This window comes from Mesocricetus auratus, unplaced genomic scaffold, assembly GCF_017639785.1.
Source record: "Mesocricetus auratus isolate SY011 unplaced genomic scaffold, BCM_Maur_2.0 Super-Scaffold_15014, whole genome shotgun sequence".
In the NCBI taxonomy this organism is placed as follows: Eukaryota; Metazoa; Chordata; class Mammalia; order Rodentia; family Cricetidae; genus Mesocricetus; species Mesocricetus auratus.
The window spans coordinates 17,609,920-17,622,490 of record NW_024429186.1 but is presented as its reverse complement, the minus strand read 5'-3'; the positions used below and the strand labels follow the sequence as shown (position 1 = coordinate 17,622,490).

Sequence of the window (12,571 nt, the reverse complement as noted above, 5' to 3'; positions counted from 1 at the left end):
ATTGCCAGCTGTAACCCACTTCTTTACAACTCTACAACCTAGATTTTGCTATTAATCCATCGAAAGTATGTTTTGTCTGGTATTTCTGGCACTTGACATTGCCTTCTCTCTCTCTGACTTTGTCTATGCATTCTCTGCTGGCTTTGGTGCTACCTGAGCTCCTTCTGCTGATGTTCTCCATTCTTGGACCTCTAGTCAGACAGTTCTATCATGAGCAGCCTGAAAGCTTTGTAAAACTTGACAAAACACCTCCTGTCATCAGCCAAGTGAAAGTAAGGAAAACAAAATATAACACATGGAGAAATTCAGTACCAAGAAAGCACTGTGGTGACTTCCAGGCAATTCACTCAGTTCACTTTCATAGTGAGATTTATCCCCTAGAAATGAAAACTTTGGTGGCTGAAGTTTAGTCAGCACAGAGAACAGAGATTCTCTGTGAGATTCTGAGATGCACATGATGGTTACAGTTTTATTTCAAAGATACAAACTCCTAAGTCATTAACTTTAAACTATGATTTCTATTTGAATAGAAAGTGGTTAAAGACTCCAGAATTTAATCTAGAATTTCTGGTCACTTGATGACTATCTCAGAATATATATTGTTTATATATAACTCCCTCTAGCAGTCACACATATGGAAAGAAAAGCAGTGAGAATCTAAACTCACTGAAAACCATCAGGGAAGCACAACACAGTGACTCCCCCTTGCAATCCCAACAGTCTGGAGGCTGAGGTAGGAGGATTGCTGTCAGTCCAAGGCCAGATTCGACTCCAGTGAGCTCTGTCTCAAAGAAAAATAACTCGGGTAACTTCCAAAAGTTGTTTAGGTTGATATTAACTTCATTGTTAATTCATTCAATCTGTCTCACCTTGACACAACACATACTTGGTTTCTGCTGAGTCTGTGCCTCTAACTTGCAAATCAAGTGCAAATACATGCATAAAACATCTGTTATTTAACAATGCTTATGACTTCTTGGCTTGGTCTCTACTGTATAGAGAATTGGAGATGTATAAAGTTGCCCTCCTGATTAGGGCTTTTTCAAATGCCCTTATTTTAGCTCCTATACTAACAGTTCAGAACCTCTGATTTCTCTTCTGGCCATTGACTTCTTTTTCCCCACACCTCCTGCTGTGTCTACATTGCTTCACACATTCTTTAGGCAAATATCTAACATCCCTGAGCTTACGTTCTTCTCAATCTCTGTCCCGCAAATTTGTCTCTTATCGCCCTGGCTGTAGTGGCCTTCTAAGACTTTAGCTATCAGTTTGCTCTCACTTTTTTGCCAGTGTGAATGCTTTATAGTTTTCTGTTCTAGAATTCTCAGGCTGTGAACCGAAACCTGATTTTGGAAGAGTTTACTGTACCTGTCAGATTTGATGGCTAGAAAGCATGTAAATCAGGAAGATTGCCAATAGACTCTATGATTCAAAATTTCACATGTGTATTTTGACTATAGGCAATAACAGCTGCAATTGAAACGAAAAGGCTTAAGATGGTGTTCAACAAAACTAGTCTAAGAAATGAGCTGATTCACATTCCTCATAGTGGGCTGAGGAATTAAGAGACCAAACAATCAGAACAACTTTTGTGGAAACAAATGTGCAACAACTAATTTTAAGAGTGCTGACAAAAAGAAATGCACAGTTAGCAAAAGCTCCAGTGAGAATGATGCTTATATTGGGAATAAAAGATCCTGGTGTATTACAAGTCACTTGGGTTTGTAGCCCTGCATTTTGTCTTTCTTTGAGACCAAGTCTTATACTCTACTCCAGGCCAACCTGGACTTCACTACATAGTTTAAGTTTGTCTTGAACTTGCCTATCTCAGCCTCCCAAGTGCTAGGATTATAGAATTGTACTTCTATTCCCAGTATGGAGAATGAAAGACACCATGTAGCCTCCAAAAATATTTAAAGAATACAAGAAAAACGGTTTACAATGGAGGGGAGAATTAAAATAACAATAATGAAAGAATTCATACAAAGTATTTCCAAAAGGAAAAGCCAATAGCTAAAAATAGAAATGAGAGGAAGAGGCATTTCATTTAAATGAAAATAGAAACACATGTGAAGAGATTGTACAGTTCCTATGTGTCAGAAAAATACCTGCCAGAAATGCAATACGTGGCACTGGGAAGATGATTCAGCTGGTATCACTTGCTCTGAGAGCATGAAGACCTGAGTTCAAATCCCCAATACCAGTGTTAAAGGTTGAGCAAGACTGTACATATCTATAGCAACTGCATTATGGAGTAGAAACAGGCATATCCAGCAAGCTCACTGGACAGCCAATGTGTCTAAAGCAATAAACAATTCATTCAATAAAAGTCTCTGTCTCAATAGAGTGCACAATAGAGGAATTCACTCATATCATCCTGTAGTCTCCCCATGGATGTAACATACCCACGTGTGTGTGTGTGTGTGTGTGTTTGTGTGTGTGTGTGTGTGTGTGTGTAGAGAGAGAGAGAGAGAGAGAGAGAGAGAGAGAGAGAGAATGCAATAAAATATCACTTAGCCACTTAGTTGACTTAATTACTTCTGGCAATAGAAAGCATTGGAAGTCTAAGTCAAGTTTGTATGTGGGGCAGTAGTCAGTGTGTGCCTGAGTTCCCGATGGGCATCGAGATGTGAGGAAAATAGTACTGCATGATTTTGCTTTGTAGGAAGATCAGGGTAATAGGTAATTTTGTTAGTGAGGTATTATCTCTTTATTCCTTTAGGTATGGCTTTCAATGGATGGTGGCAATTCTTTTGACTTAGTATGTAATTTTCAGCATAACTTTGTAAAGGACTCTGCTCATAGTTTTTATACTTCAGATATATCTTTTACTACACATACTGGAAGGATTTACATGACAAAGGCAGGTAAGGAATTTTCTATTTGGGGTTGTAAGTTTGCTCTACATGTGGGTCAGAAATGTAAGTTGTTTGAAAACCATGTTGTATTAATCAACTAAAAATGGCCTCAAATATGGTAGAAATGTATTTGTTGGATCTACAGAGACAAAACATATGAACAGCTATAAAAGAGACAAAGCCTGGGTTAGCATTCTGTGTTCTCAGTGCTGTTTACTTGTCCCAAACCAATGTATAATTTTAGCTTCTTTGTCAAAGATCAGGTATTTATTCATGTATGGGTTAATATCAGGTGTTCAATTCAATTCCATTGGTCTACCTGTCTATTCTTGTGCCAATACCCAGCTGATTTCAGGACTATAACTATATAATAGAGCTTGAAGTCAGGGATGGTGATGACTCCAGACGATACTTTGTTGAACAGGGTTGTTTTGGCTATCCTGGATCTTTTGTTTTTCCATATAAAGTTGAGACCTGTTCTTTTAAGGTCTGTGAAGAATTGTGCTGGTATTTTAATGGGGACTTCATTGAATCTGTAGATTGCCTTTGGCAAGTTGGCCATTTTTACTGCATTGATCCTACCTATCCAAGAGCATGGGAGATCTTTCCATTTTCTGGTGTCATCTTTAATTTCTTTCTTTAAAGACTCAAAGTTCTTCCAATAGAGGTCTTTCACTTGTTTGGTTAGCATTACCCCAAGGCATTTTATGTTGTTTGTGGCAGTTGTAAAGGGTGATGTTTCTCTGATTTCTTTCTCAGCCCTTTTATCGTCGGTATATAGTAGGGCTGCTGTTTTTCTTGAGTTGATCTTGTATCCTGCCACTTTGCTGAAGGTATTTATCAGCTGTAGGAGTTTCCTGGTAGAGTTTTTGGGTCACCTATGTAAACTATCATATCATATGCAAATAGTGAAAGTTTGAATCTTTCTTTCCTATTTGTATCCCCTTGATCTCCTTTTGTTGTCGTATTGCTCTAGCTAGAACTTCAAGTACAATATTGAAAAGGTATGGAGAGAGTGGACAGCTTTGTCTTGTTTCTTAATTTAGAGGAATCACCTTGAGTTTCTTTCCATTTAGTTTGATGTTGGCTGTTGGTTTGCTGTATATAGCTTTTGTTATATTTTAGTATGTTCCTGTTATGTTGGATCTCTCCAAGACCTTTATCATGAAGGGGTGTTGGATTTTGTCAAAGGTTTGTTCAGCATCTAGTGAGATGATCATGTGATTTTTGTTTTTCAGCTTGTTTATATGGTGGATTGCGTTGATGGATATTCGTATGTTGAACCCTCCCTGCATCCCTGGGATGAAACCTACTTGATCGTGGTGAATGATTGTTTTGATGTGTTCTTGGATCCGATTTGCCAGTATTTTATTGAGTATTTTTGCATCAATGTTTCATGAGGGATATTGGTCTGAAGTTCTCTTTCTTAGTTGTGTCTTTGTGTGGCTTGGGGATCAAGGTTATTGAAGCCTCATAGAAAGAGTTTGGCAAAGACCCTTCTGCTTTTATTGCGTGGAATACTTTGAGAAGAATTGGTATAAGCTGTTCTTTGAATTTCTGGTAGAATTCTGCACTGAGGCCATCTGGACCTGGGTTTTTTTTTGGTTGGGAGACTTTTGATGACAGCTTCTATTTCCAAAGGGGTTATAGGTCTATTTAAATTGCTTATCTGTTCTTGATTTAATTTTGGCAAGTGATAGCTATCCAGGAAGTCATCCATTTCCTTTAAATTTTTGAATTTTGTGGAGTACAGGTTTTCAAAGTATGACCTGATGATTCTCTGAATTTCCTCAGAGTCCGTTATTATGTCCCCCTTTTCATTTCTGATTTTATTAATTTGCAAGTTCACTCTCTGCTGTTTGGTAAGTTTAGACAAAGGTTTGTCTATCTTGTTGATTTTCTCAAAGAACCAAGTCTTCGTTGCATTGATTTTTTGTATTGTTTTCCTAGTTTCTACTTCATTGATTTCAGCCCTCAGTTTGATTATTTCCTGGTGTCTACTCCTCCTGGGGGAGTTTTCTTCTTTGTGTTCTAGAGCTTTCAGCTGTGCTGTTAATTCTCTAGTATAACTGTTCTCCAGTTTCTTCATGTGGGCACTTAGTGCTATGAACTTCCCCCGTAGCACTGCTTTCAAGGTGTCCCATAGGTTTGGGTATGTTGTGTCTTCATTCTCATTGAATTCGGGGAAGTCTTTAATTTCTTTTTTTATTTCTTCTTTGACCCAGGAATGGTGCAGTTGTGCATTATTCAATTTCCATGAGTTTGTAGGTTTTCTGCAACTTGTGTTGTTGTTGAATTCTAATTTTAAAGCATGGTGGTCTGATAAGATGCATGGAGTTATTCCAATTTTTTTGTAGCTGCTGAGGTTTGATATGTTGCCAAGGATGTGGTCGATTTTTGAGAAAGTTCCATGTGGTGGTGAGAAGAAGGTATATTCTTTTTTATGTGGATGAAATGTTCTATAGATGTCTGTTAATCCCAGTTGGGTCATTGCTTCTATTAGACCCTTTGCTTCTTTGTTGAGTTTCTGTCTGGTATTCCTGTCTAGTGGTGAGAGTGGTGTGTTGAAATCTCCCACTATGACTGTGTGGGGCTTTATATGTAATTTAAGTTTTAGTAATGTTTCTTTTATGAATGTGGATGCCTTTGTATTTGGGGCATAGATGTTCAGGATAGACACTTGTTGGATTTTGCCTGTGATGAGTATGTAATGACCTCCTTCACCTCTTTTGATTGATTGTATTTTAAAGTCTAATTTGTTACATATTTGGATTGTTACCCCTGCTTGTTTCTTGGGTCCATTTGACTGAATTTTTTTCCCAACCTTTAACTCTCAGGTAGTGTCCGTCTTTGAGGGTGAGGTGTCTTTCTTGTATGCAGCAGAAGGATGGGTTCTGTCTTTGAATCCATTCTGCTAGCCTGTGTCTTTCTATGGGTGAGTTAAGGCCATTAATGTTGAGGGATATTAATGACCATTAATTGCTCATTCTTCTTCGATTTGGAATGGTTGTTGTTGGTGGAATTATGTGTGGAATTTCACCCCTTTGTTCTTTTGGCTGTTGGTAGAGAGGGATTCTCTAATGCCTATGTTTTTCTGGTTGTAGTTATTTTCCTTGGGTTGGAGTTTTCCTTCCAAAACTTTCTGTAAGGCTGGGTTAGTGGATACGTATTGCTTGAATCTAGTTTTGTCATGGAATATCTTGTTTCTCCATCTATAGTGATTGAGAGCTTTGCCAGGTATAGTAGTCTGGGCTGGCATCCATGGTCTCTTAGTGTTGGTAGAATATCTATCCAGGACCTTCTGGCTTTCAAGGTTGCCATGAAGAAGTCAGGTGTAATGCTGATACGTCTGCCTTTATATGTTACTTCACCTTTTTCCTTAGCTGCTCTTAATATTCTTTCTGTATTCTGTATATTTGGGGGTCTTGATTATTATGTGGCGAGAGGAATTTTTTTTTGTGATCCACTCTATTTGGTGTTCTGTAAGCTTCTTGTACCTTCATTGGCACGTCTTTCTTTAGGTTGGGAAAGTTTTCTTCTATGATTTTGTTGAATATGTTTTCTGACCCTTTGAGGTGGTTTTCTTCTCCTTCTTCTATACCTATTATTCTTAGGTTTGGTCTTTTCATGGTGTTCCATATTTCCTGGATGTTTTGTGTTAAGGATTTGTTGGACTTAAGATTTTCTTTGGTTGATGAATCCATTTCTCCTAGTGTATCTTCAACACCTGAGATTCTCTCTTGTATCTCTTGTATTCTGTTGGTAATGCTTGTATCTGTAGTACCTGACCATTTGCCCAGCTTTTCTATTTCCTGCCTTTCTTCAGGTTGTGTTTTATTTATTGTCTCTATTTCAATTTTCAACCCTTGCACTGTTTGCATTGTTTCTTGCAATTTTCAGTTTATCTTTTCATCCATTTGTTGCCTTTTATTCCTTTTTTGGTTTGTTCTTTCTTCAATTTCTTGCATCTTTTGCTTTGTTTCTTTTTCCATTTCCTGTCTTTTTTGGTTTGCTTTTTCTTCCATTTCTTGCATTTTTTGCTTTGCTTTTTCTTCCAGTTCTTGTTTTTTTAGGTTTGGTTTTCTTCCATTTCCTGCCTTTTTTGGTTTGTTTCTTCTTCCATTTCTTTCATTTTTTGCTTTGTTTTTTCTTCCATTTCTTGCATTTTTTGCTTTGTTTCTTCTTCTGTTTCCTGCATTTTTTTCTTCCATTTCTTTCATTTTCTGGTTTGTTTTTTCATCCATTTCTTTGAGGGATTTTCCTATATACTCTTTTAGTGCCTCTATCATTTTCATGAAAGTTGATTTAAGGTCATTCTTTTCTGCTTCATTTGCATTGGAATGTTGAAGTCTTGCTGGTTTGGAGTCTCTAGAATCTGCTGGTTTCATATTTGTTTTTCTGTTGCTGAGTGTGTTTTTGTATTGTCTCTTTCCCATGTCTTCTTCTAGTGGGTGCAGAAAGAGCCCCTTACTGGTCTGGTGGTTAGGGCACCAGAGTTCCCTTTTGTTGGGTGCCAGCAAGTCCAATAATCTGGTAGTTCTTCCATTCCTTGTCCTCGTTCTGGTCCTGTGGGTGGAGAAGCCCAGAAATCTGGGGTGCTTAGTCCCCTGGGCCCTTTGCTGGATCTGCTGGTTTCCTGGTCTCATTGGTGGGACAGAAGACCTGGAGTCTGGGGTGTTTGACTCCAGCTGGGATTGGAAGCTCTGTGCAGTTCCCAGGTGATCCCCAAGCACTGGAACATAGGCCCTGAAGCAGGACCATTTTGTACCTGGTCCTGCCAGAACAGCTGGTCCCCTGGTCTTCCTGGCCCCTTTGGTTTCCTGGTCTCGTTGGTGGGAGAGAAAACCTGGAATCTGGGGTGCTTGGCTGGTCCCCTGGTCTCCCTGGATCCGCTAGTTTCCTGGTCTCGTTGGTGGGAGAGAAGTCCTAGAGTTGGGGGTGTTTAGCTCCTGCCGTGATTGGAAGCTCTGTGCAGTTCCCACGCGATCCCCAGGTACTGGAACACAGACCCCGATGTAGGGCCTGTTGTACTTGGTCCTGCCGGAACAGCTGGTCCCCTGGTCTCCCTGGCTTCTCTGGTTCCTGAAGTTCTCTTTCTTAGTTGTGTCTTTGTGTGGCTTGGGTAGCAAGGTTTTTGAAGCCTCACAGAAAGAGTTTGGCAAAGATGCTTCTGCTCCTATTGCATGCATGGAATACTTTGAGGAGAATTGGAATAAGTTCTTCTTTGAATTTCTGGTAGAATTTTGCACTGAGGCCATCTGGACCTGAGTGTTTTTTTCAGTTGGGAAACTTTTTATGACTGCTTCTATTTTCTTAGGGGTTATAGGCCTATTTAAATTGCTTATCTGTTCTTGATTTAATTTTAGTAAGTGATATTTATCCAGAAATTTGCTCATTTCCTTTAAGTTTTCAAATTTTGTGGAGTACAGGTTTTCAAAGTATGACCTGATGATTCTTAGGATTTCTCAATGTCCATTATTATGCGTCTCTTTTCATTTGTGATTTTGTTAATTTGCATGTTCACACTGTCATTTGGTAAGTTGGATAAAGGTTTGTCTATCTTGTTGATTTTCTGGAAGAACCAACTCTTTGTTACATTGATTCTTTGTATTGTTTTCCTAGTTTCTACTTTATTGATTTCAGCCCTCAGTTTGATTATTTCCTAGCATCTACTCCTCCTGGGGGAGTTTGCTTCTTTGTATTCTAGAACTTTCAGTTTTGCTTTTAATTCTCTAGTGTGGCTATTCTCCAGTTTTTTTTCATGTGGGCAGGCAATGCTATGATCTTCCCTCTTATCACTGCTTTTAAAGTGTCCTGTAAGGTTGGGTATGTTGCGTATTCATTCTCATTGAATTCTAGGAAATCTTAATTTCTTTTTTTATTTCTTCTTTGATCCAAGAATGGTGCAATTGTGCATTATTCAATTTCCATGAGTTTGTAGGGTTTCTGCAATTTGTGTTGTTGTTAAATTCTAACTTTAAAGCATGGTGGTCTGATAAGATACATGGAGTTATTCCAAATTTTTGTACCTGTTGAGGTCTTATATGTTGCTAAGTATGTGATCAATTTTTGAGAATGTTCCATGTGCTGAGCAGAAGGTATATTCTTTTGTGTTCGGTTGGAATGTTCTATGGATGTCTGTTAAACCCATTTGTGTCATAATTTCTACTAGTTCCTTTACATCTTTGTTAAGTTTCTGTCTGGTCTTCCTGTCTAGTGGCAGGAGTAGGGTGTTGAAGTCTCCTATTTTCTGTAGGGGTGGGTTAGTGGATATGTATTGCTTGAATCTAGTTTTGTCATGGAATATCTTGTTTTCTCCATCTATAGTGATCAAGAGCTTTACCAGGTATAGTAGGCTAGGCTGGCATCCATGGTCTCTTAGTGTTGGTAGAATATCTATCCAGGACCTTCTGGCTTTCAAGGTTGCCATGGAGAAGTCAGGTGTATTTCTGATAGGTTTGCCTTTATATGTTACTTGGCCTTTTTCCTTAGCTGCTTTTAATATTCTTTCTTTATTCTCTATATTTGGGGTCTTGATTATTATGTGGTGAAGGGACTTTTTTGTGGTCTACTCTATTTGGTGTTCTGTAAGCTTCTTGTACCTTCATTGGCATGTCTTTCTTTAGTTTGGGAAAGTTTTCTTCTATGATTTTGTTGAATATGTTTTCTGCCCCTTTGAAGTGGTTTTCTTCACCTTCTTCTACACCTATTATTCTTAGGTTTGGTCTTTTCATGGTGTCCCATATTTCCTGGATGTTTTGTTGGACTTAAGGTTTTCTTTGGTAAATGAATCAGTTTCTCCTAGTGTATTTTCAACACCTGAGATTCTCTCTTGTATCTCTTGTATTCTGTTGGTAATTCTTGTATTGTAGTACCTGACAATTTACCCAGCTTTTCTATTTCCAGCCTTCATCCAGATTGTATTTTTTTGTCTCTATTTCAGTTTTCAACCCTTGCACTGTTTGGATTGTTTCTTTCAATTTTTGGTTTATCTTTTAGTCCATTTTTGCATTTGATGATTTTTTTGGTTTGTTTTTTCTTCTATTTCTTGTATTTTTTTGGTTTGCTTTTTCTTCCATTTCTTGCATTTTTTGGTTTGTTTTTTCTTCCATTTCTTCGAGGAATTTTCCTATATACTCTTTTAGGGCCTCTATCATTTTCATGAAGTTGTTTTTAAGGCCATTCTATTCTGCTTCATTTGCACTGGAATGTTGGAGTCTTGCTGGTGTGGAGTCTTTAGGATCTGGTGATGTCATATTTGTTTTTCTGTTGCTGAGTGTGTTTTTGTATTGTCTCTTTCCCATCTCTTCTTCTAGTGGGTACAGAAAGAGCCCCTTACTGGTCTGGTGGTTAGGGCACCAGAGTTCCCTTTCGGTGGGTACAAGCAAGTTCAATATTCCGGTAGTTCTTTTCTTCCTGGTCCTACTTCTGGTCCAGTGGGTGGAGAAGCCCAGAAATCTGGGGTGCTTAGTCTCCCACCTGGTCCCCTGGTCCCTTTGGTGGAAGAGGAGACATGGGATCTGGGGTGCATGGCTCCTGCCGGATTGGAGGCTCTGTGGCAGTCCCCAGGCAATGGTCCCACTGGTCCCGTTGGTGGAAGAGAAGACCCGGGGAAATGAGGTGCTTGGCTCCCACCGGGATGGGAGGCTCTGTGGCAGTCAATAGGCAGAACTCAGGCACTGGAAGGCAGGCCTGGATGCTGGGCCTTGTTTACCTGGACCTGCTGGTTCCCTGGTCTCGTTGGTGGAAAAGAAGACTTGGGATCTGGGGTGTGTGGCTCCTGCCAGGATGGGAAGCTCTGTGGTAGTCCCCAGGCAATCCCCAGGCACTGGAATGCAGGCCTGGATGCAGGGCCTGTTTTACCTGGTCCTCCTGGTCCTGCTGGTCCACTTGACCTGCTGGTCCCCTGGTCTCTTTGGTGGACGAGAAGACCTAGAATCTGGGGTGCTTGGCTCCTGCAGGGATGGGAAGCTCTGTGGCATTCCCCAGGCAATCCCCAAGCACTGGAATGCAGACCTGGATGCAGGGCCTGTTTTACCTGGTTCAGCCAGTCCACTGGTCCCCTGGTCTCGTTGGTGGAAGAAAAGACCTGGGATCTGGGGTGCTTGGCTCTTGCCTGTATGGGAAACTCTGTGGCAGTCCCCAGGCAATCCCCAGGCCCCAGAATGCAGTCCTGGATGCAGGGCCTGTATTACCTGGTCCTGTTGGTTTCACAGGACCCGCTGGTCCCGCTGGTCCCCTGGACCTGTTGGTCCCCTGGTCTCATTGGTGGAAGAGAAGACCTAGGATCTGGGGTGCTTGGCTCCTGCAGGGATGGGAAACTCTGTGGCAGTCCCCAGGCAATCCCCAGGCACTGGAATGCAGGCCCGGATGCAGGGCCTGGTTTACCTTGTCCAGCTGGTCCACTGGTCCCCTGGACCTGCTGGTCCCCTGGTCTAGTTGGTGAAAGGGAAGACCTGGGATCTGGGGTGCTTGGCTCTTGCCTGTATGGGAATCTCTGTGGCAGTCCCCAGGCAATCCCCAGGCCTTGAAAGGCAGGCCTGGATGCAGGGCCTGTTTTACCTGGTCCTGCTGGTTCCCTGGTCTCAAATAATTAATTTTTTAAATGTTAACATTCAATAGATCTTTTTACATTTTTTATCTTTCCCAACTCCTCCCTACCCTCAAAACTTCATGTTCCTTCTCTCTCCTAAAAACCCAACAAATTAAAATAAAAATAAGAGAGAAATACCAAAATGTAACAATAAACATATACACACAAATGGAGTCTGTTTTATGCTAACCATCTTCTCTTGGGCAAGGGACTTGTAGCACAAATTCTAATTGGTTTTAATAATAAAAATCCAGACTCAGATATAGGTGTTAATGCTGAAAAATCAGAGAAGCAGAGCACCCAGCTACTAGGTCTTACCTCTACTGAATCCTTAGACCAAAGATTGGGGGGGGGGATTCTGCCCCTACAAATCCTCAGACTGAATTCTCTGATCTCCTGTCTCCTCCTGCCTTATATTCCTCTCCCCCCCCAACCATATAACTCCTGTCTCCACCTCCCTATTGCTGGGATTAAAGGCATGTGATCCCAAGTACTGGAATAAAAAGTGTAAACTCTGTTTCTCTTTTAGACCATATAGCCTGGGGGGGGGCCTTGAACTCACAGAGATTTATCTGACTCTGCCTCCTGAGTGCTGGTATTAAAGGTGTGTGCCACCACTGGCTGGCCTCTATGGCTAACTAGTGGCTTGGCTCTGCACTCTGATCTTCAGGCAAGCTTTGTTAGATCACAAACAAAATATCACTACAGGGTACTGCCAGAAATTGTATAGAGTCTAGATGTTCATAAACTGCTGAATGGATAATGAAAACATGCAATATTTGTACAATAAAATAATTTGTTTAACTGTTAAGAAAAATTAAATTTTCAGAAAACTGGATGGAGCTAACAGAATCATCCTGAGTGTGTTAACCCAGACCCCAAAAAGCATGTTCTCTTTTATATGTGGATGTTAGATTTTAAGCTTTAGACATGTGTGTTTCAACTTGAATAACCACAGCGGAAAGGGGTCCAATTTCCAGCTCTTATGAAAGAGTAGCAATGAATATGGATGAGCAAGTATTTATAGAGTAAGATGTAGAATCCTTTGGATATATAGGCAAGAATGGTACAGCTGGATCTTGCTGTAGATCTATTCCCAGTTTCCTGAGGAACTGCAACA

The 12,571-nt window shown here is 40.4% G+C and overlaps 1 protein-coding gene across 1 annotated transcript in view; it reads left to right on the top strand.

Moving 5' to 3' along the window:
- The window catches only part of LOC101840898 (cation channel sperm-associated protein subunit beta), a 177,062-nt gene that overhangs the window by 93,811 nt on the left and 70,680 nt on the right, over nt 1-12,571 (top strand). The window contains exon 15 of the mRNA XM_040742620.1: nt 2,723-2,867. Coding sequence (XP_040598554.1) covers nt 2,723-2,867 — 145 coding nt within the window. The remainder of the gene's footprint in view (nt 1-2,722; nt 2,868-12,571) is intronic.